The sequence below is a fragment of the Nyctereutes procyonoides genome, unplaced genomic scaffold (assembly GCF_905146905.1).
Source record: "Nyctereutes procyonoides isolate TBG_1078 unplaced genomic scaffold, NYPRO_anot_genome, whole genome shotgun sequence".
In the NCBI taxonomy this organism is placed as follows: Eukaryota; Metazoa; Chordata; class Mammalia; order Carnivora; family Canidae; genus Nyctereutes; species Nyctereutes procyonoides.
Window position 1 is genome coordinate 20,508,998 of NW_026575041.1, and position 25,201 is coordinate 20,534,198.

General features: G+C 39.9%; 1 protein-coding gene across 2 annotated transcripts in view; it reads left to right on the plus strand.

Moving 5' to 3' along the window:
* The window catches only part of HEPHL1 (hephaestin like 1), an 87,116-nt gene that overhangs the window by 6,605 nt on the left and 55,310 nt on the right, over positions 1–25,201 (plus strand). For both annotated transcript variants that reach the window (XM_055320691.1, XM_055320690.1), the window contains exons 2-8: positions 6,513–6,757; positions 14,098–14,310; positions 15,183–15,362; positions 18,400–18,654; positions 21,304–21,472; positions 24,063–24,202; positions 24,354–24,485. In XM_055320691.1, coding sequence (XP_055176666.1) covers positions 6,513–6,757; positions 14,098–14,310; positions 15,183–15,362; positions 18,400–18,654; positions 21,304–21,472; positions 24,063–24,202; positions 24,354–24,485 — 1,334 coding nt within the window. The remainder of the gene's footprint in view (positions 1–6,512; positions 6,758–14,097; positions 14,311–15,182; positions 15,363–18,399; positions 18,655–21,303; positions 21,473–24,062; positions 24,203–24,353; positions 24,486–25,201) is intronic.

Below are 25,201 nucleotides of genomic sequence, written 5' to 3' on the forward strand. Positions count from 1 at the left end.
AAGTAGCCCTTGCCCCAATCTAATTTTCTCAACGTCCCTTCTCAAGCTCAGGCAACAACGTGGCTTGTCCTTCTTGTGACCATGATGGTCTCACACATTTGCTCTGACCATAGCCTCTGCTGCTGCTTGCCTTCACACCATCTCGCCTCTATACACTCAGACCTGCAGGATCTATATGGTGCGGTTGTCACAATATAGAAAACTTGGTGCTGCTATTTACTCTCCAATGTGATTGTTTTGTCTTCCCAGCCAGATGGTAAATCTCCTGAGTGCAGGGATTGACATTCATACGTCTCGGCCCCATTTTCTAGTTTAAGGTCCCATATAGTGTAGAGGTTTAATAATTGCTCAGTGGTTGAATGGATGGGGAAAAGATCTGACTGAAAGATTCAGGTTGTGGGGGACAGCGGTGCTGGTGAGGTGCACACCCACTGTGAGCCACCAACTCCTTGGAATCTGACCCCAAACCCATCTCTGCACTGGTTAGATGATTCTCACGAGAAGATTTCTTCTAACAATGGTCAGTCTCACCTGCTCTCAGGAGGCATCTTCCTTCATGGTATTGCCCTTGGCTTTGGTAATGTAAATGTTCTACATCCTCATTCTGTCTTTAAAGCAGTTTCTAATATGGAAACTTTCCAGCCCAACTGGATTTCCTTACAGCATAAAATAGATACCTCCTCAGTTTGAGTCAGAGTATTAGAATGTTGGTTGGGTTGAACTTGAGGGGTAGTGATTGCTCAGTCCCTCACAGGGGGGCAAGCCTGTGGCTACACTATAAATACTATGAAGCCCATGAACACAGGCATTCTAACAAGTGCTCTACAGCTATGTCAGAAGCTTTCTGTGGATGCCTTCCTTGAAGTCACCCACTTTTATTTCTTGGGCAAGGGTTGCATTTTCTAGGGTTCACAGGAGATGGAGCTTCTGTCCCACTGTTACAAATGCATAATGTGTTCTTAGGAGTAATTTGCTGTGGAGACACTAAAAAAATGGATTTCTCTTACTTTCACCTATCCCTGTCTTTTCCACTTTGGATAGTTCCTATGGTTTCAAATAGTGACTATGTTCTAGTTTCAAATAGCTACTATGGCTTTTGTTTTGTACTGAGTACCATGGAAAGTGATTTCCTGACTTGTATGTACATTCAGCATTGTATTAGTTAGACCAGGTTAGGTTGTGCTCTAGCAACAAACAATCCCTAGATATCAGAGGCGTATTTTTCACCCACTCAGGTTCATAAAGGGTCACATGACTCCAAGACAACTGGCCTTTTGGGACAACTATTAAACCAGGCTGCTGGGATCTTGAAGCTTCACTAACTTCACTGGAGGCTTTCCCTGAACCATAGGATGTTATGGGGTCTTGTAATGGCAATTAAATGTCCTGGCCCAGAAGTGACACATGTCGCTTGCCAAAATCCCATGGCTCCATCTATCTGCGAAAGCTCTTTGTTCTCCCTTCTGCTGGGAGGAAAGAAGAATCAGCATGGGTAAGCACAGGGAAACTCTCTGTAAGAATTATTTGGTGAATTTAGGGAAAATACAAATGCCATGCCAGAATGTCTGATTCAGTTGCCTGGGGCCTGGGAACATAAATCTTTGGCAAATGTCCCAAATAATTCTGATCCGGCCGATACATGGGTGGACATATGGGAACATTTGTTTTAGACAACCTAATCTCTCGGGGTGACTATTGACTGTCTATGTGGTAAGACTGAGACTCGTCCAGGAATGTGTAAAACAAGTCAATATATATAACTCAATGCTAAAATATGCAGCATATGTAATAAGTGCTGTGGGAAGTCAACAAATATTTCCCTCCTTCTGATATGCTCGCCTCTTTGGGTGGCTCTGCCAGACAACTTGTGTGATAAGGAACTCTTACTCAGCATGCATTTGCATGTGTGTTTATACATGCGTGCGTGCGCACACATATGCTGGGAGCTCAGAGCAGAGTGGTGCGGTGGAGACTCAGATGTCCATCTTTCCTGCAGAGCCATTAGAATGACAAGGCACTCCCTATGAATAACCTCATTTTAGTTTTTTATCCATCAGGCTGAGCCTAGAGAGACACCAGTGATTTTTAATCTAATCCTTCCCTTGTCATTGCCTTACTGGGTGGCCCAGCATCAGCTCTAAAGCCAGGTAACTCTGCTTGCTCTAGGGCTGCTTAGCCAGCCTGAGGATGACTCAGTTCTTCCTCTGCTTCTTCCTCCTCCTCCTTCTGAACAGCCTGTTCAGTTAGGATTGTATTCAACTGCTGGTTAACAGAAGCCTGGAAAACACTGGCTCAAATGTATTTTTTGGCTTATGCAAAAGAAAGTCAGAGGTTGGCAATCTTCAGTGGCCCACATTCCTTTGGCTTTCCACTTAACCATCCATAGGGTATGACCCTCTACCCCCTTCTCTCAAGACAGCTGCTGAAGCTCATCATCAGATCTCCATTTCAGGCATGAATAAGGGGAAGAGCAAAAAACTACAAGGGTCTCTGCCAGCTGAGTCCAGACAAGTACCACTGAATGACACATGCATATATTCCATTGGCTAAAAGTGTGTTGCATGACCGTCCAGGCCTCAAGTGAGGCTAAGAAACATAAGAGCTTCTATCAAGAAGTCTCAGTGTCAAGCTTCTGGACGTTTTATCCCATTGCCTTGCACAGGGAAGTTTAGGCTTCTGCTTCACAGAGCAGAGGAGGCAAACTCTTGTTCCTGGGCAGACATACACAGGCTCAGTGGATATACAGAGGGAGGAGGTGGGGTGTACACACACCCAAATATGCCCCAAGTCCTCAGTTCCGACATCTGAAAGTGGACTTGTCAAGCCAGAGGTTGAGCAGTGATTCTCTTCCCTCCAACTCAGGCCACAGGCACTATGCTACCTCCCCTCAGGGTGCCCAGCCCCCCACGGAGGAGAACTCACCCGAACAGCACGCTTTGTGGAGGGAGCTATGCTTTCAGAGGGAGAAGGCACACAAGAAGAGAAATTTGGCCACTCAGTTGTCAAACAGCCTGGACCTTCTTTTCTAACTAAGATGTGAGCTTGTTTTTTATTGTGAAAGTAAATGAGGTACAGAATCAAACACTCCCAAGGTCGGAAGAGGGTGAACTTCTCATTCCTTCTTGCTCCTGCCTATGGCCTCAAGCCCATGACCCAGAGGTTATACTCTTATAGTTTCCATGGCCAGTTTCCAAATGTCTTATTTTCTTTGCATGTATGTGTATAAGCACATTGTTGAAAAAACACGGAAATGGGGCAGCCCCGGGGGCCCAGCGGTTTAGCACTGCCTGCGGCCCAGGGTGTGATCCTGGAGACCAGGGATCAAGTCCCGCTTTAGGGTCCCTGCACGGAGCCTGCTTCTCCCTTTCCCTCTGCCTGTGTCTCTGCCTCTCTTTCTGTGTTTCTCATGAATAAATAAATAAAATCTTTTAAAAAACCCCACAGAAATGGATTCATACTTTATATGCTAATCTGCAATTTTCCATGTAGTGTCTTGGTGATTGTGCCATATTGTCACCTATAGAACTCCCTCATTTTGTTGTGTGGCTATGTGGTATGAGGGTACCATAATTTACTTATCCAGCCACCAGTTGAAGAGAATTTTGGTCTTTCCAGGTTTTTGCTACCAAAATCATTTTTAATACTTCAACCCTTTTGTCAGGATTCCTGTCTTGTAAGTCCTATTATCTGGGTGCTGAATCTAGCAGGTTGGAAAGAAAGAGCTTTGCTACCTCTGGGAAGACTAGTACCGTGGTTCCTGGCTCCTCTGAGGGGAGCCTCAGCCTATGGTTTTCCCATTTGTTTTAGGAACCTCCTGCTTACTGACTCCACTCCAAGGGCAGGGCCAGGGTTGACACATGTGGGTGGCTGAGCAGCCAGTAATCTGGTGCTCTGGGAAAATAAATAATATTGGGGCTCCTTCAACTGATATTTGGAAAAATACTTGTTCAACTCTTATTTGGAGACAAGGCTGAGCCCTGAGGAGAGAAGGTGGCCTGGTGGTGGCAGTTTTTACCATCTCCTTGGTCACAAGAAGAAGCGATTTACTCTACAGCTCACTGGAACAATCCTTCTTGGAAGAGATTACAGTGACTACTTGCACACATCCCCTGAGGTCTCCTCCTTCCACCTCTCAAACCCCATCTGAGGAAGCTAATCCTTTCCAACCATATACAGTACTTGCCCTCAGAGAAGTTCCGGAAGTTGCGATTTTCTCCACTCCCAAAGTCATTTCCAGTTAATTTTATCCTCCCAGCAATGCCATCCAGCTCCCCGGTGATGTTGCAATGCCCTTTAGAGCTAAGGCCTAGTGGCTCCGCATCTTAGTTTGGCTTAGCTGAGGACCCCCGGAAGTTCCCCTGCTTCTAAGGCCAAGTCCAGTCTCTTTAAAAGGGGCTTTATCGCTGACAGGGTTGACCATAGCCTGTGGTGGTCTGGAGTAGGCTGGATGCCCCAGCTGGTTCGAGCAAGGAAGTAATGATGTGAAGAAATCACTTCACAATTTGATTTTAAAACCATGCTACGTATGTTTAAGTGTTTTTCTTTTAAATTTTGTTATACTGTGAGCTTCTGTTTATAAATTACTAAAAAGTAAGGCAGCTGCAAACCCTGTTTGTTAGCAAGGTCCCTGGGAGCAAGAAAAAAGTCTTTGGAAGGCAGGTCCAGCAATCAAATCCCATAAGGTCACAGGGAGGGTTTCAGGGAGGATCATTGGATATTTTCCAGTGTCCAACAACTCTACCCTGGACCCAGCCATCATCAGATATAATGTCTTCTGTAGTTTGGTTACAAAGGGGACCTGACAAATGAACAGGAGTTCATTCCCTGTCTGTTGCTGCTACGACACAACAACTTGGTGTATGGTCTGCCAGTACTGGTAGTACTATGTCATCCAGTTGTAGAGAAGGCCACACCCAGAGACCTCAAAGTAAGATGTTACCTGGCTTCCTGTGTAGAGGAAAGAGAGCAACTATGCACCAAGTATGCCTCCAACCCCACATCCACAGTAGACAACCTGAGTGTTTAATTCTTCCCTCTGACTGAACTCAAACTTGACTTTTTTTTCTAAGCAGTCACTACCAACCAGTCAGATTTGATGCACAAGTTAAAACCTATTTACCATCCTGGGCCTAGAAAATATTCAAAGCTGGGTATGGCAACACAGACTTTTCTGCAAATATAGTCTGCAAAATTATCACTTGCCAATCTGGGATGAAATTCAAGGCTTTTCTTTTTCTTTATTCCAAAGCCACTAAGCCCCAACACTTCCAGGCAATTACTCAGCACTACAATAAAAAAGGTATTTGAAGGATTTTTGTCTTCAATTAGCTCACAACCCAGAGATATACATACCTTACTGTAACACGTTTTGGCAAGTATGTTATTAGTGCTTGATCTGTGTGCATATGGAAGGGGAAAGGAGGAAGAGTTTGAACTGATCTGGAAGGGTGCTTGGTAGATAGAGAATGAGGGATACCATCTTGACACAGGAAAAGAATGTGTGCAAGTCTCGGAATGCTGAAAGGATGCAGCATGTTCTGGGAAGGCTGAGCATGATGCCTGATGGAAGGGTGAGGCCATGGGAGGTAGGCAAAGAGGGTATGAGGAAATGAGCCTGGAGAGATGTACCAAAGCTGGACTAGATGCACCAAAGAAGATTGCTCCTGATTTGACTTGAGCACTGGATCCCTGTCCCCTGCTTGACCCAGGCACCCTATCCTCCATCTGCCTGCACTTCTATCTTCTGCTCCATGGTGGGCTGCTTGTCTGGCCACTTGACACACTGCTCTCTGGCTCCATCATCCTGAAAATTTTGTAGGGTGGGCAAAGCTGCCATTCATACTAGAGACTGCTGGGGAGCCTTGTAGTAGGAACTTCTTAGGAGCTTGTATCTGAGTCACTGGTATACAAACATTGGATAATCTCTTTGAGGAAATGAGGATGAGGCCCTGAAAATATCTTGTCTTTGGCTTTTTGATCTATAGTGCTTCCCCCATCCTTACTGAAGCAAACATAAATCCATTAGTCAATACAGAGCCTCTCAGACCTGGTGTGATTCTAGCAACTCAAATGGCACTTAATCATATACTGCTGTATGTCATTACCTAATTTTCCCACTAGGTCATAAACTCTTTTGTATCCTTGTATAGCATGTAGCAAAGTGCTGGGATCGTGATAAAATACATGCTAAGTGTTTGTTGAATGAAAACGTGAAGGGGAATGTGTTGAATGAAAAGGGGCAAATGGACAGTGAGACTTTAGAGTATTCTGTTTAGCTTTGGTTTTGTTGTGAATACTTTTTGTGTCTTTTGGCTTGCCACTTAACTCTCTTAGCCTCAGGTTCCTTATTAATAAATTGAAGATAATCTCACCATCTCTACTGAGATTACAGGGTTATTTCCAACACCAAATAAGAAATCATACATGCTAGTACTTTATGAACTGTTACAGTAAGCTATTAGGATTTTCTCTTAATGTCATATAATTATAAAATATTTCCTTCTTACTTTTAGGCTTGCAACCTTATTTCTCGAAAGAGGGCCCAACAGGATAGGTGGTCTTTACAAAAAGGCTGTTTACAGACATTATACAGATGAGACCTATTCCACAGAGATTCCCAAACCTCCCTGGCTCGGATTCCTGGGCCCTATCTTGAGGGCTGAAGTGGGTGATGTGATTGTCATTCATTTGAAGAACTTTGCTTCCCGACCCTACTCTTTGCATCCACATGGTGTTTTCTACAACAAAGATTCAGAAGGTAAATATCAATCCTCTATTATTGGTGTCTTGTCTTTATTTCATAAGGCAATTGTCAGCTACAGTTAAAGGGATCTAAGAGGCAATGATTACAGATTTTCCTTTGTCTTTTCCCCATATCCTTCTCTCCCCATCTCCATCTGTTCCCCTGATAGAGAAAACTTCAACAACACCATCAACCACCTTGATCTAATTGGCATCTACAGAACATTCCAACTAATACACCTTCTTTTCAAGATTGTGTGGAACACTCCTCAGGATACACAGTAGACTGTGCATAAAATAAATCTAAAATTTAAAAGAATGGATAGGATGCAAAGTATATTCTCCAATCACAATGGAATTCAATTTAATATAATCAATAAAAGAAATCTTGCAAATTCTTGCAAACATTTGGAAATGAATAGGGCACTTCTAAATAACCTATCGGTCAAAGAAGAAATCACAAGATAAATTGTAAAATACTTTGAATTGAATAAAAATGGAGACAATACATACCGAAATTTATGGTATACAGCTAAAGAAGTAATTAAGAGGAGATTTAGAGCTTTGCTTATTTATGTGAAAAGAGAAGAAAAGTCTCACACCAGTAACATAAGTTTCTACCTTAAGAAACTAGAAAGCAAAGAGGAAACGAAACCTAAAGCAAGCAGAAAGAAGGAAATAATAGGATTGGAGCAGAAATTCAAAGAAGGAGAAAACAAATAATATATAATAGATTAAACCAAAATTTGGCTCTTTGAAAAAGATTAACAAAATTGAGAAAACTTCATCTAGTCTGACAAAGAGAGAGGGCACAAATTACCAAAGTCAGGAATGAAAGATGGGACATCAGTCAGATCACACAAATATTAAAAGGATTATAAGGGGGGGGGTATAAAAAATTTTATGCCAAAATATTAGACAACTTAAATGAAATTGACAAATTCCTAGAAAGAAATTACCCAAACTCACTTAAAAATTTGAACAGACCTATAAAATATACAGAAATAGAATTAGCATTTAAAAATCCTCCCCCTAAATCAAACTTCAATAAAAAATATTAAAATTAAAAATCTTCCTTTGAAGAAAAGTCCAAACTCAAATTATTTAATTTATAAATTCTATAAATTACTAAAATAATAATAATTCCAATCCTTTGCAAAATCTTTTGGGAAATAGAGGAATATTTCTAAATTCATCCTATGAGGCGAACATCAAGACCAAAGCCAGATAAAGACATCACAACAAAACTACAGACCAGTATTCCTCATAAATGCAGACAAAATATTAGCAAAAAATTCCTAACAAAATATTAGCAAACAGAATTATAAGGAGAGCTATATACCAGGGGAATTATACACCATGACCTAATGGAATTTATCCTATGATTGGAAGGTTGGTTTAACACTAAAAAATAAATGCATGCTGGGGAGCCTTACCCAACTCCTTATTTTTCAGCTTAGGTCATGATCTTGGAGTTTTTGAGACTGATCTCTGGATCAGGCTCCACTCTGAGCATGGGTCCTGCTTAAGATTCTCTACCCCTCTGCCCCTCTCGCCCACTGAAGAGCTTTCTCTCTTTCTCAAAAATATGTAAATAAGTAAAACTAAATGAATGTAATGCAACATATTAATAGAATAAAGGACAAAAACCACATGACCATCTCAAAGGGTACAGAAGGGCATTTAACAAAATCTAGTACTTGCCAAATTAAAAATTTCCAACTAACTAGGAATAGACAGGAAATTCCTTATCTTGCTAAAGGTTATCTAAGAAAAATCCACAGCTAATGCCATGCTTAATAGGACAGAGACTGAATGATCTCTTCATAAGACTGGGAGCAAGGCAAGAATGTCTGCTCTCACCATTATCGTTAAGTATTATTCTGAAGATTCTAGCCAGTGCTAGACAATCTGCTAGCAAAAAACTCACTCAGCCTTTATTTATCTAGAACAGCTTTACTTACCTTCCTTTTTGGAGGGATAGTTTGCTGGATAGGGTATTCTCCATTTGCATTCCCCCCCCCTCGCCCCAGCACTTTGAATATATTATCTCACTGTCTTCTCGTCTCCATTCAGATGGGAAGTTGACTGTTAATCATGTCAATGCTCCCACAAATGTGATGAGTCTTTTTTCGCAGCTTCCAATATTACCTTTTTGCCTTTTTTTCCTAACAATTTGACAACAATGTATCTATGTATAGATTCTTTGTATTTATCCTACTTGTGGTTCATTATGCTACTTTGGTGTGTGGATTAATGTTTTTCATTAAGTTTGGAAAACTTTGGGCCATTATTTCTTTAAACATTTTTTTCCTGTCCCTTTTTCTTTCTTTTCCCCTTTGGCAGGTTACTATTGCACCTGTTAATAGACTAGATGTTGATCCACAGGCCTCTGAGATTATGCTTATTTTCTTCAAGCTTTCCCCCCCTTTTTCAGATAGGATAGTTCTATTGACCTATATTCAAGTTCACTGATTCTTTTTCCATCTTGAATTTGTTGTCAAGACTCTCTAGTGAATATTTTATAACATTTATTGCACTTTTCAATGCCAAAACTTCAACTTTGTTCTTTTTTATAATTTCTACCTCCTTGTTAAGATTTTTCCATTTGTTGAATCATTTTGTTCAATTTCTCTTTAATTATTTAAACATGATTTGTTTTAATTGCTTGAACATTTTTTAAAAGATTTTATTTATTTACTCATGAGAATACACAGAGAGGAGAGAGAGAGGCAGAGACACAGGCAGAGGGAGAAGCAGGCTCCATGCAGGGAGCCCGACATGGGACTCGATCCCAGGTCTCCAGGATCATTCCCTGGGCTGAAGGTGGTGCTAAACCACTGAGCCACCTGGGTTCCCCTGCTTGAACATTTTTATAATAGCTGCTTTAAAGTCTACTTGCTAAATTTCACATCTAGAGACACTTTGAGATAATGTGTATTGACTTTGAGAATGGGTCATACTTTCTTGTTTCTTTATATGTCTCATTTTGTTGTTCTTGTTAAAAACTGGAAATTTTTGAGCATATATTGAAACAACTCTGGATTCAGGTCCTTCCCTCATCCAAGGTTGTTTTTTTCTTGGTTTGATTTTTTTTTTAAAGATTTTATTTATTTATTCATGAGACACACACAGAGACAGGCAGAGACATAGGCAGAGGGAGAAGCAGGCTCCCTGTGGGGAACCCGATGCAGGACTTGATCTTGGACCCTGGGGTTCACACTCTGAGCCAAAGGCAGATTCTCAACCAGGCATCCCTTGGTTTGCTCTTTTGTTTAGTAACTTGCCTGGGCTAAATCCGTGAAATCTGTTTTCCCTGTAGTGTGAGGCTGCCAAGGTTTCTGCTCTTTTTTCTTCCTTGTGTTTATTTTGAAGGCTGGCTGCTAAGGGGTCAGCTCTAAATCTGATTAGCTTTGAAGTCAGCAGATGCTTGGACAGAGGTTGTGCTTAAGCATCATTAACTCCTCAGTTCTTTGGAGTTGGAATTGTGGGTGGATAGAGAACCCATTCAAAGTTTAGGTGGTTCTTGTCTGCCTTGGATTTTAGTTTTTGTTGAGCCCTTTGCTTCTCCTCTTTGCAAGCACACAGCATTAAAGCCAGCAGGAAGAGACAAATAATTGATGTTCAGTAATTTTTCAAGCATAAACATTACTGGATGAATTTATTTAATTTCCAGGGCAATGGAATGGTTGGTATTTTTCAATTTCATTCAACTTTACGTTACTTTTGGGGGAGAGGATTTGCTGATGCCTTCGCTCTCTTTCGATGAATTTTTCTCTTCACTACCATTCCAAGTTTGCTAATCTGAAAGTCCCTGCTCAGTTCAACTTAGTGTTTACTATGAACTAGACTTATTGCTGGATACTGGGGCTGCAAAAATGAGTAAATACATAGTTGTTGCTTCCAAGATTTCACCTGAGAAGTGGTAGAGAATGTACTCAGAAGTTGGTAGGTAGAATTAACATTGATTAAACAGTCCCAATTTGTTAATCCCTATGCTAGAGCTCTTACATACAGTATCTCACTTAGTAATGGAATTAGTTGGTGTTTTTTTGATCTCCATATGAAATATAGTTATGTATTAGGACTATTTAAAAATAAATTTTATTATTTTTTTTTAATTCAGAAAAGCTTTAGGGGTAAATGCCTCACATTCTGATTCCCTATATATCCACTAAAATGAGCTCAAAACAAAAGATTAAACAAAAAGTAGTATATGAACATAGAAAATTTTAAGAGTACAAAGATGTATAATAAGGAAAGTAAAAATTCTTCTTTCTTGTCTCTTACCTGAAAAGCAATTGCCTTTAAAAATGTCTCATAAATTTCTCTTAGAAAAATTCCTGTACCTATATGTGAATGTGTGTGGTTATGTGTATGTATATACTTGTTCATTTGTAAAAAAAGAGATTATACTCTAAGGTTGTTATGTAGTCTCTTTTTTCATTTTTACTTCATGTTGGAGATTTTCTCACATTAGCGCACATAGACCTCCTTTTAAAGTTGTGCAATATTCCATTGTATGAATGTACCAGTTTAGTACATTGATGATTATTGATGATTAATGATGATCATTTAGGTAGCTTTCAGTTTGGGGTTGATACCAGCAATTCTATAGTAAATATTCCAGTACATTTATTTTGGAAAACATTTTCAAGAATGTTAAATTCTTAAAAGTAAAATTGCTGGTTATATTCATTTTCTTTCTTTCTTTCTTTCTTTCTTTCTTTCTTTCTTTCTTTCTTTCTTTCTTTCTTTTAGGAATTGGCAAATTGTCCAACAAAAAATTTCACATTTACTATTCCACCATTTGTTCATGAGCTGGCCTGTTTCTCCTACAACTTCAACAATCCTCAATAGTCTCAAATCTGATGGGGTGAAAACTTGTATATTTTGATTTATAAAAGCCCACACATTCTAGAATACCAAATGAATGTTTTAAAAATATTCTCATATTGTTAATGTTACTATTGCTCAAACCCTTGTCAAATCAAAATCCCTTCCTAAGAACAACTTAAAAAGCAACCCACCCCCAAATCACTTTTTACTTTATATTCACGGTTTATTTTGCATCCTAAATCATCTACCTCATCTTCAGTGGTGACACCAAGGATTTGTTTGGGGACTCCAGCCTTTCCTTTCAATAATAGCCATCAACACCCCCCAAAAATAATGAGGAAAAAGAAAGCACATAGGGATCCCTGGGTGGTGCAGTGGTTTGGCGCCTGCCTTTGGCCCAGGGCGTGATCCTGGGGACCCGGGATCGAGTCCCACATCGGGCTCCCAGTGCATGGAGCCTGCTTCTCCCTCTGCCTGTGTCTCTGCCTCTCTCTCTCTCTGTGTGTGTGTGACTATAATAAATAAATAAAAAATTAAAAATTAAAAAAAAAAGAAAGCACATAAATAAATTGTGAATAAAAGAGTCTCTAGAAAAATTGGTGTTTGTACCAAAATGAGTGAACTCATCTTCATGAGTTGAAGCTTCTAGACAAATCCACTACCCACCCATCCTCCGCTAGCTACTGATGCTCAGTCTCTCCATTTATAAGCTCAAAAGCTTCCAAACCATGCATATTATTCAGAGGACCTTGGTGTATGGTGTACAGTTGTGCCAGTCATTTATTATTTTATTCAACACATATGTGCTGAACACCTACTATACTAAGCACTGGGGTAGATCTTGCATTTAAAATTATGAGCAGAAAGAAATCTGGTTTTGTGGAAATTACAGTCTAATGTGAGAGACAGACATTAATCAAACAATTATATACATAGTGTTATACATATTTAACTAAAATCTTGGGCAGGTGCTATGAATGAATAATAACTGATGTTTTCTGCAAACTTACTATATACCAAGTGTTGTGATAAATGTATCATAGATCTTATGTCATGTAAGCCTCAGCAACTCTATGAGATAGGTGTGATAATTATCATGAAGCCAAGCCTCCTAAAAGAGAAGGAAATTGCCCAAGTCACAGCTAACAAGTGATAGAGATAGGATTTGATTCCAGGCAGTCTAACTTCAATGGCTGTGAACTTAGCTACTCCCTGGCTCTACTGCCCTAATTTGTGTGAATGCGTTTTAGAAAATTGATCTAGTCCAAGGGATTCGGGATTGTAGGTTTGTTGAATAAATTGGTGAACAAGTGAAAGAATGAAGAATGAACTTGGAGTGTATCCACATCCATCTCCTTGGACCCTCATTCTCCAGCCTTCTTCCCAGTGCTATCCAACTCCTCCCAGTCCTTCCAGGCCCCTACCTTCTATCCAGGTGGTTATCAAACTAGTTTTAGCAGTAGACTTTCCTTAATTGAAAAATATGATGCAGGGCAGCCCTGGTGGTGCAGCGGTTTGGTGCTGCCTGCGGCCTGGGGTGTGATCCTGGGGACCCTGGATTGAGTCCCATGTCGGGCTTCCTGCATGGGGCCTGCTTTTCCCTCTGCCTGTGTCTCTGCCCCCCCATCCCCCATGTCTCTATGAATAAATAAATATAATCTTAAAAAAAAAGAAAAATATGATGCAATCTTACTTTACAAAACAGAAAGGGAATGCCATGCCTATGTGCCCCTATCCTCTCTGTGGGACCCCCACACCTAGCAAAACCCATTATGTTCAACACATCACCCTATTTTACTCTCCAGTTGTCCCATGTGCTAATAATTCCTGTTCTGATCTGCTCAAACAAAACTGTAGGATCTCTGGAGGAAACATGAAAGTCTTACTCTTCCTTCCTATCTTTCATGAGAACTCAAACAGGTGCTGAATCTATAATAAGTGCCCAAGAATTTCATTATTTCTTCTACTGTTTCTATCCTTCTTTTTTTTTTAAAGACTTTATTTATTTGAGAGAGAGAGAGAAAGCACAGGTATGGGAAAGGGGCAGAAGGAGAGGGAGAAGTAGACTCCCCACTGAGCAGAGAGCCCAATGTGGGGCTCAGTCCCAGGACTCTGAGATCATGACCTGAGCCAAAGTCAGATGCTTAACTGACTGAGCCATCCAGGGGCCCCTCTCCTTTCCTTCTTGAATTGATGTTAAGTAAGGTGGATTCAAATCTTCCTGATTGGTTACAAGAAGCCTATCAGAAGGGGTCCTTATGAACATTTATTAAGCATCTGGTTTTGTGCAGGATGCTTTGTGTACATTGTATAAGCTGGTTTTCACAACCCTGTGGGGGAAGGTATCAAAGTTCTAGCTTCACTGGTAGAAAGCCAAGATATTAAGAATTTAAGTAATTTGTCTCAATCCCGCAGGAAATAAATTTTGAATCATATGGGTTTGATTCCAAAGCTCTACGCTGACCACTATAGCATGCAACCTCTGTATGTTAACTATGCTTTATCGTTTCTTGAAAGGAGCTCTATACCCAGATGGAACATCCGGAAGGAATAAGAATGATGATATGGTTCCTCCTGGCAAAAACTACACCTATGTCTGGCCAGTAAGAGAAGAATATGCCCCTGCTCCAGCAGACGCCAACTGTCTGACCTGGGTGTACCATTCACACATTGATGCTCCTAAGGATATCTGCTCTGGGTTAATTGGCCCGCTCCTGGTGTGCAAGGAAGGTAAGGAGCCCCTCCCTCCCAATACACACACACAGACACACACAGAAGCCTATTCCCAGATATGTTAAAAAGTGTTTTGCTTACCTCCCTTGTTCCATATGGAAGATGTCTTTCCTTCCAAGCATTCTGTAAGATTAGAAAGATTTTTCTAACATGGAAGATCCATCTGACACCACAAAAGGGGCAATAATTCAGACTTCTGTCAAAGAACCATCAACGTATTCCGAAACTTATATGCTTTAAAAAAACCAAACCAGGGCCCTACCATATTGATAGCCACCCATGCCAGCTTGACACCACACATAAAGTAGAAAAAGTAGCCAAGTGGCCAGGTTTACTTTTGCTTTAATATTTCACCCTCATGATCACTTTGTGATTTGTTCCCTATTAATCAAGGTAGTGTGTCTGTGCTGTCAGTAACACTGGCTCCCTTCAGGAGCAAGGTTTTCAAGTCTGGTTGTGAAGACTTCTGTTTTATGACTTTCCTCTTCTATGACTCTGTCATTTCTATTAAAATCCTTTGCTGCTGAGGATCCCTGGGTGGCGCAATGGTTTAGCGCCTGCCTTTGGCCCAGGGCGTGATCCTGGAGACCCGGGATCGAATCCCATGTCGGGCTCCCGGTGCATGGAGCCTGCTTCTCCCTCTGCCTATGTCTCTGCCTCTCTCTCTCTCTCTGTGTGTGTGTGACTATCATAAATAAATTTAAAAAAAAATCCTTTGCTGCTTTCATGTTGCAGTTACTTTTGTTCCTATAGTCTTTGGCAGATTTCAAACTTACCTAATACTATTGGCAAGAAGCAAAACTCATCTTGATTTAATTCACTTTGAACTTTTTCTCCACTCTTTTGGATGTCCCCCCTCCCTTGAATAGGTATCCTGAATAAATATACAGGCACAAGGACAGATGTGGACCGAGAGTTCATTATCATGTTTACTCTGGTGGATGAGAATCAAAGTTGGTACCTTGATGAAAATATCAGACATTTCTGCACCAACCCTGATTCAGTTGACAAAAAAGATGCTGTTTTCCAGAGAAGTAACAAAATGCATGGTGAGTGTCTCCTATGTTATCAAATATATATTGAATGCTTTTTTTGTGGATCTGATACTATGAGGGATGAAAAAACACAGAAATGTCTAACCTGGCTTTCTAGGATTTATAACTCAGTGATAAGAATGGTTAGGAAGTGATATGAAACATCATACATGTCAGAATGTAAAACAATCTGAGAAGAGATGAGGCAAAATTGGGTATGACAAGCTATGGTATGGAAAATGGAAGGATTAATGTTAAACCAGGAAAGAGTCAGGAGGTGAGCCTAGAGAGGATGAGTGGGTTTATATTGACATGAGAAAGGAGAATGAATCATCGTTATGTAATAATCCAGTGGTTTGCAACCTTTTGCATTTATCCAGTAACCATTTTCTAAATGGCTGCTAAATTTCATAGTTTAAATACACATTTGTGAATTTTCTATGTTTCCCATTCTTTTTTAAAAGTTAACTTTTAGAAAGATTTTATTTATTTATTTATTTATTTATTTATTTATTTATTTGAGAGAGAAAGAGAGAGAGCAGGAGCAGGGTGAGGAGCAGGCTCTGCACTGAACAAGGAGCCTGATGTAGAACTCGATCTCAGGACTCCAGGATCATGACCTAAGCTTAAGGCAGACACTGACTGAGCCACCCAAGCACCTGAAATTAATTTTTTAAAAAAGAGAGACAGAGAGAAAGAATTTTAAGCAGGCCCCATGCCCAGCACAGATCCCTATGCAAGGCTCAATCTCATGACCCTGAGATCATGAGCTGAGCTGAAACCAAGAGTTGGATGCTTAACCGACTGAGCCACCCAGGTGCCTCTCCCAGAGATCTTTTCATCAACATTTATTGAGCATTTACTATGTGCCAGACCCCATATTTGAAAATATTGAATTTCTATAGTTATCCTTGCCATTGAGACAGACCACTTACCCATGTCTGTTTTGCAGAGTAGTGCTTAATACAAAATTTTAGGACTTGAGGATTATTAGGCAGTCTCATTCTTCTGTTTACCCAGAAAGTTCTAATGAACATAATAGACATCTTCAATGTAAACAAACACCTCATGTCATTCATTGATAAATTTCCTCCATATCTGCTTGTCTCCCAGAATCATCCTAACCAAGGCAGCGTCAATGTAGTCATAAAGTCATAGAGAGAAGGAAAGAGCTAATGGTCATCTGACCTCCCCCATTTTACAGATGAAGAAACTGAAGTCTAAAGACCATCAATGATTTGTCTAAGGTCAAAGTGATCATTGGGCCAGAGTTTGCCTGAGAGAAGCTAAGAGGGAAGCCCCAAAGCAAATAAATGTTAGTTAGTTTGGTGGTGTTTGATTCCAAAGTGTGTTGAGGTGTGAGTGTCAGTATACTGACAATTTCCACTGCACTGCACACCCTCTGTTCTTTCCAGTAGTATTTCAGCAACCATGTGTGAGGCAGGTGTTTGGAAAATAGTTTAGAAGGGAAGTAAAAGACAGAAGGGAGGGACACAGGGAAGGAAGTGAAAGGTGAAATAAACAAAAACTTAAATTTGAAACATTGCTGCGTCCAGTCCACTTTTATTCCTATGCTTTACAAAACGGTGGCAATGATCTCAAATCTTGCTGAAAACTACTAACTGTGATGGTTTACGACTCAGCTGCCCACATAATTCCTCTTACTCTTTCAAATGAAAATGGCCAACAAAAAGGAATCAATTACATAAGCAAATATAGACTATTTAAAATGAAAGCTAGCCTGGGGACACCTGGCTGGCTCAGTCGGTAGAGCATGCAACTCTTGATCTCTGAGTTGTTAAGTTTGAGCCCCACAGTGGTGTAGAGATGACTTAAAAATAAACTCTTAAAAAATAAAAAATATAGAGGTGGCTGGATGGCTCAGTTAAGTGTCTGACTCTTTGTTTCAACTCAGGTCATGATCTCAGGATCATGGGATTAAGCCCCTCATTGGGGTCCACACTCAGCTCAGAGTCGGCTTAATGTTTTCTCTCTCTCTCCCTCCCTCTGACCTTCCTCCACTCACACTCTCATAAAATAAATAAATAAAATCTTTAAAAAAAATCAGCTGTATGCAGAAATAGGTGTTTGCAAACAATCTTTCTTTGAATTAGTAAAGGAGACCCAACCAAGAATTGAAAAAACATTAACTTAAAAAAAAAACTAGTCAATAGAAGATGTTCAATCAGTATAAGATATATTAATAAATTCATTTAAGCTTACTAAAATTATTTAGAATCAACTGTGCTGTCTTAATCATTATCTTAGTAATAATTGCTTTTTTGAATTTAAAATGAATTTAAATTTAAAATTTGAATTTCAATTTGAATTTAAGAAGTGATGTTATGACTCTTTAAAACCCTGAATCAAGTTCTCCTGCACTTGGTCAATTCCTGGCTCCCATTGAGATAATTCAAAAGACTAGGTTTCTGACTTCCAGCATAAGCTCAAATAGATTCTGCCCCAGAAAGACCTAGAAAATGGGTTTTTCTCCCTGCTTTTAAACTAACAAAACTTTAGAGTAAACACATCTCCTGGGACCCTTCTAATCAGCTCCTTTCATTTCCTTTTTTGCGGCTCACTTTAATTACTTAAATGAAGTAGCTACTATGTGCCAACTTTTCTGCCGGGTCCTGACAGCCCTGAAATGAGTAAGAGTAGATTTCTAATATCAAGGGACAGAGTCTCCTACGGAAGTCAGGTATGAAAATGAAGGATCATGATAGAAAGGGGCTGAGCCACCCGGAAAGTCTGAGCAGTGCTCTTTTTACTCCTGATCTCATTATTGAGTTCACACAGCAGCTCCAAGGCTGCTTTCATGTGTGCTCATCTCCACGTTTATTGAGTGCTTTTCTCTTGAAAAACCTAATACCTTTCATTCTTTTCTGGAACTATAGTTTATGAAAGGAGCCATGCTTTCCTGCACAAAAAAAATTACAACCAATGATCAGTGCTAATTTTTCAGCCATGCTAGAGTATGTGCTACCATTGCTTCTGGTCCTGCTCACCTCTGCAGGAGAGTCTCTTCCACCAGTGTGTTTCTGTTTTTCAGCCCTCAATGGATATCTCTTTGGAAACCTCCCTGAGCCTGATATGTGTGTTGGTGAATCAGTGTCCTGGCACTTATTTGGGATGGGGAATGAGATAGACATCCATTCCATCTATTTCTATGGAAACACCTTCATCAGCAGAGGGCATCGGACTGATGTCGTCAACCTGTTCCCAGCCACCTTCCTGACAACAGAAATGGTGGTTGAGAATCCTGGGAAGTGGATGATAACTTGCCAAGTCAGTGATCACCTTCAAGGTAAAATGGGCAAAGACAAGCATGTAAATGTTTAGAGTGGGACGATTATATCATGCTCTCAATGTTGCTCATTCAGCATCTGCTTTTAGATTGATTCTTGTGCTATATTTAATTAAATATTGAATATAGAGGAAGATGTACAATGCTCAATTACTTGGCATCCTATCAACAGATATTTATTGATCAATTCCATATGAAAAAGGTGGGAGATGAATGAAAGAAATAGTAAGACCATCAAGGAGCCTATGGTCCATTAGCTAGACACAGACATTTACAAATGAATAAAATGTGAGGTGGAAAGATAATTGCTCTTTGTTTGCTATAGCCACTTCTCTGGGACAATCCGAGGTACTTTCTGAGGAGTTGGCTCCTAAGCTGAGTCTTGAAATATGGGTAGGAATTGAACAGATGAAGAAGGGAAGAAAGACTTTCCAGGCAGAGGAAGTGCCAGGAACCAGGAAAAATACAAGTACTATATAAGCAATTCTAAATAGAATAATAACATTTTAGCATTTGAGGGAAATTTATAGATAATCTGAACCAACCCCACATCCAATTCTTGAATTTCCTTTTGGATGTGTCTTTCAATTAATTGTAGCAGCCCATTTCCTCTCTGGGCTGCTCTGTTAGAATGTTCTTCCTTGTATTGAGACAAGAGCCAATGATAGTTGCAAAATCCCATAGGTACATGATAAACATTATTTTACCTAAATGCCTGTTGAATGATTTAGTCTTGTTCCTTTGGGACCACATAGAATGGGTCCCTACTTAGCTGGACCACAGGCTTATACCAGAAGAGTGATAAGAGAGAAGCCTGCAGTCAGAGCCCAGTGGAAGGAGATTTGAAAGGCAAGGCTAAGGAGTCAGGACTGGAAGTCCATAATGAGTTCTTCTAGATTCTTAGGCATACCAGTGACATAATAGTGCAGCAATCTAGGAAGATAAATATGATACCTGTGTGTAGAAAGGATTTGATGGAGAGATTCTGGCTGCTGGATGCTAGTTAAGAAGCATTGACATTAGAGTTATGACATAGAAAAGATCTGGCTTAAGATGGTGAAAACAAAATACAAAAAAGTGTTAGATACATAGACACAGAAGAAATAATGCATAATTAAATTTAAATACTGACTACATGTAGTCACCAGCAGGTACAGGGATGCAACTCTCCAGGACAGCTTTGATAACACATTCTTGTTCCCACCAATCTTAAGCAGCTAATCTTAACATTAGTCAGATGGGTTATTCCAATTAAATTTAACTCAACAAATGTTGAGTTGATCAGAAATATGTACCAGATACTATTATGGGAAGACAAAGATGATCAAGTCCTATTCTTATTTTCACCCAGTTTTATTGAGGTATAATTGACACATAGGAATTGCATATATTTAAGATGTGCAACTTGATGTTTTGATATGTTTTGATATACTATGAACTGATCACCACACTCAAGCTAATTAACATATCCATGACCTCACATAGTTAACTCTGTATGTGTGTGTGTGCACGCGTGTACTCATACGTGCATGTGTGGTGTCACACATCCATGCTAGAAACACTTGAGATCTCAAGGAGTACAAAGTTTCAGTTATACAAGATGAACGAGTTCCGGAGACCTAATGTATAGCATGGTGACTATGGTCAAAACTGTAGTGTCCTTGAAATTTCCTAGGAGGGTAGATATTAAGTGTTCTTGCCACAAGATCTTACAGGGTCTTCTTACATTCTTACAGGGTCTCATGCTCTTAAAACTGGGAAGAAACTAGTTTTAAAATCAAGGCATTTGCAGCTATTTGAAGTCTCAAATTGAAGTAAGATTGCTAAGCATGGCCAGTGGTTGCGGACATAAGCTGGTGTTTGTACATTACTAAAATATAATATTTCCTATATTGTCCATACACTCAGAAAAAAATATCATAAAAATTAGAAAATACATTTAATTTTTAAATCAGCAATCCTGTTTTAGATTAATGGTGTATCCTCCATTTTCTAGACCTTTATACATAAGTGCATGTTATTTATAACATGAAATTAGTCTATTAATACATTGCCCTTTATCTTACTTTTCCCACTTATTAATATATTAGTAATATATTTCCATGTCAGTCAATATAGAGCTACTTCATCATTGTTAATCCTCCCGGGGTCCTTTCAAAGGCAATTATGACTTACCTAACCAATATTCTACTGCCTAACACTTGTATCCCCTCCCTTTTTTTGATTATTATAAACCATACTAAAAAACCGCAGTTTGCAGATATACTACACTTTTGTCTGGTCTTTCTTGAGGAAAACTCTTAGATTTAGAATTCTTGGGTCAAAGAGTTTGATTTTTCTCTAAAGCTATGGTCAGGCTTGCATTGCCAAATTTCCTTTTACTCTTCACCCTTAGTGTGTGAGCATTTCTCATTCATCTGCCAACACTGAGAATTATTAGTGTTTCTAATCTTTACCAATCTGATAAATGAACAACAGTATCGCTTACTATTAAGGTTGAGCTCTTTTTTCATGTGTCTATAGGTTGACAAGTATTTAGATAGATTTTGTGAATAATGTATTGATGTCCTTTGTCCATTTTCCATTTTCCTTTCTGATTTCCTATGTGAGCATTTATACCCTGGCTTGTGGTTTTCTTCTGTTCTGCAGCTGGCATGTTGGGACAGTACAATGTTGGTAACTGCAAAGGTGATATTTCTCATCCCAAGATGAAGGGTCAGCAGAGACACTACTTTATAGCAGCTGAAAAAGTTCTTTGGGATTATGCTCCTCAAGGCTATAACAAATTCAGTGGTCTTCCCCTTAATGCCTCTGGCAGGTAAGCAATCTTTGCTGGTGTTTCTAAGACTCTACTAGGAGAAGCATCTCTTAGACTTTTTCCTCTGACCTCACTTGAATTCCCAGCCCTTCTCCTATGAGGACATACTAGATGGCACGACACCACCACTAAGGGGTGGTAATGGACATATTGCTGAGAATTGGCAGAGTATTTATAGTTTCATGATTGGCTGGCTAAGTCAAAGCACTAGATTCATTCATTCACCAAACATTTTCTTTAGCACGTACTATGTGCAGACTGCAGTTCTAAGTGCCATGAGTAGTACTAAGCTGACAGAGAATAGGATAAGGCCCTTGCACATGTAAAAGAGACACTTCTAAAGAGAGAATAAGACAGGGCTCTCTTTCAATGGAAATAAACTGGCCAAGGGAAGTTTCCGTTTTGGTTCAAGGACAGCCTGATAAGTTATGCCCCCTCTACGCAGAAGGTCCTTTCCTACCTATTCAGCAAAATGTTATTTTTCTTCAAAATCTAATTCTAATGTCACGCTTAAGTGAAGCCTCCCCTGACTCCTGAGTCATTGTTAATCATTTTGTCTCCCATAGCATGTAGTATTTTTCAAACTGAATCTAACAATTCATTAAGTGGATATGGACTCTTATGACTTGTTATTATAGAATACTGTGCAATTATGCCTGTGAAAGCATTTTAAAATGTACAGTATGTGGGGCACTTTGGTGGCTCAGTTGGTTAAGCATCTGCCTTCAGTTCAGATCATGATCTTGAGGTCCCGGGATCGAGCTCCACGTTGGGCTCCCTGCTTAATGGGGAGTCTGCTTCCCCCTCTCCCTCTATTCCTCTTCCCTTCTCATACTGTCTCCCTCATAAATAAATAAAAAATCTTTTAAAAGATAAAGAAAATGTACAGTATAATACCGAGTGATTGTTATTACCCTATGATCCCTTTTATAATCAAGATAATGTTTTAAAAATTCTCTTTGTAAAAAAATAAAAATAAATAAATAAATAAAAATTCTCTTTGTGATGGATAAGACACCTTCCATTTCTTTCATCATAAGTTCATTCATTCTTTCATTCATTCATTTTTTCCCACCAAACCAATGCCTTTGAACCCAGCCTAAAGGATTTGTGTGAACCTTATTTGAACCTGCTTGATATTGACAGTCCCTATTGACCAGTATTTTTCCATAAACAGAATAATGAGAATTGGCATTGGGAATTTTGTCTTAGAAGCCTTTCAGATTCTGAAGCATCTTATGAAATATGGAATATTAAACTATCTTTAGCTGATACTTAATGTGATATATGAAAATACAACATTAAAAGTGACATGAGGGTTACAGGAAGGTCTAAACCAGCATTCCCACCCTCAGGTCAGAAAGAAACGGCATGCCCAGAAAAGAACTAACTTTGCAAGTTACAAATAAGATTAAAATGAGTTGTCCAGACAAGTGGGTTCTCTGGGCATTCAGAGAATGCTAAGACAGCCAGAGAACACTTCACAGAGAAATGAAACTTAGTAGAGTCCTGAAGAATAGTGGAATTTATAGAAGTGAATAGTAAGGAGGGAGTGAGATCAAAATGATTGGAGTGGGGGATTTGCACAGGGGAGTGGATGTTTGCATAGAGCTATAGGGAGAGGATTGGGTAAACTGGGTCTCAACCACAGAGATCCCATAATCCTTTTGAACTTTATCTGATTGGCAGTTTTAATTGAGTAAAGATGTTGGAGCAGGTAACTAGCTGTGGAAATTACCATCTTGATTAATGTTGTAGTAATGCATATGCTAAGGGAGAACTTGGACCAATCCAGGTGAGAGGGAGGGCACAGAGTGTGCAGCTGGAGGCTCCGTAAAATGTTGCAAACACAGGGTGATGAGGGCAGGTATGGCAATAGTGGCAGTGGGGAGAAAAGCAAGGAAAGGGGGCAAAAGAGGCAAAAATTGTACAGAGAAGAAAGGCTGAACAAGATAAGAAGATGAGGAGAGAAAGAAGGCAAAGTCAGCCTGTGAGACTGCAGGTCTGGTGGCACCACGGGCAGAAATAAGGTTTCTAGAGATAATGCTAGTCAGAATGCATATCACTGTAGTCCACAACTTTGGACTCTGGTATTTCATTTTTATGGTTTATACAATAACTCTCCATTGACTAAACTATTTGGTTAACTAGACACTCCATTCCTTAATCATGCCAGATATCAAAGAGCTTACTATATGCTGAGACTATTCATATTGACATCAGCAAGAGATAGAGGGATACTTATTCTGCAAAGAAACCAATTAGCTCTTTACTTTCCAGTTAGTTCTTTCCAGAACACCATTCTGGAACTCCAGGGCTGGTAAGTAAAGAGTTCACTTGTGCTTTCTTTGGTTGCTGGACCTCTGGGGAAGACAAGTATGGTGGCTAAGAAAGGAATGAGCTTGACCATCATCCAAGATCTTTCAAGGCTGCCTGACTATTCCTGGAAACTTGGTTGAAGACTGGGCCATCTTTCTTGGGGAGATGGGTGGGTGAATGAGCTAAAGATAATACAAGGAAGCTCCATAATTAAGGCATCTGGTGGATATGTAGAGATGTGCTCTCAGTCAGGTTCCTATTCTTTACACAGTGACTCCGAGCTCTACTTCACACAAGGGGACAACAGAATTGGAGGAAAATATTGGAAGGCTCAGTATATGGAGTATGTTGATGCAACTTTTACTCGAAGAAAGAGACTCTCTGAGGCAGAAGCCCATCTTGGAATTCTTGGTAGAATAAAACCATCTGTCATGTTTTGAATGGGGGGAGATGGTTTAGTGGGACATATATGTACATGGAATGACTCCTTTCCTCCTGCCTATATTCACTTCCCTCTGCCCCTTTTCATCCTTTTCTCCCTCCTCCTCTTGATATTTTTCAGGCCCCGTCATCAGGGCAGAGGTGGGTGATACTCTGTTAGTGACCTTTGCCAACAAAGCCGACAAAGTCTACAGTATTTTGCCCCATGGCGTGATCTATGACAAGGCATCTGATGCAGCCCCAAACATAGATGGTGAGTCTCAGCCTAGTCTCTGGGAGGAAAGAGGATGGGGGAACAGGAGACTTGGAATCAGATAGATTTGATTCAAATGCTGGCCCCTTTTACTACCAGCTCTGGGAACTTATGTGAGCTTGTGCCTTACTCTTTTCCCTACTAATGCAGATAGTGACACTCACCTCACAGGGCTTCAGAAGGAACTGGAGAGAATTTAGGGCAGGGTTTGCTCCACAGTAGGCACTTAGGAAATGTTCATTCCAAAAAAAAAAAAAAAAGGAAATGTTAATTCCTTTCCTTTTCCTTCAATAATGTAATAAATGTCAAAGTGAGCTATTTTCACGGTTACCTCTGCTTCCCTAAGTTGGAGAGTTTTTCAGCCACACGTTGCAAGGGATTCTGTGGGTGGAGGCTGAGAATAAAACCTGATTTGGTTAACATCAAAATCCTACACATAGTCTTTGCTTTGTCTCTATGGATAAATATTTATTTATAATCAGTCTTGTGCACTTACCATCATATATGGCCTCTCTCTATCACAGAGTGGGTAGCACAGACTCTGTACATGTAAGAAAGGAAGCTGCACCCAGTGGCTGCAGGAACTGTCCTTCCCCTCATGATACTGCTCTTTGGAACCTCTTAGTCTCCTTGTAAGTCTTTCCTATCACTGCAACAGACATGAGTGTCTGGGATACTTCATGCCCAAGGATGGTGCTAGGCCCAGTCCAGAGCAG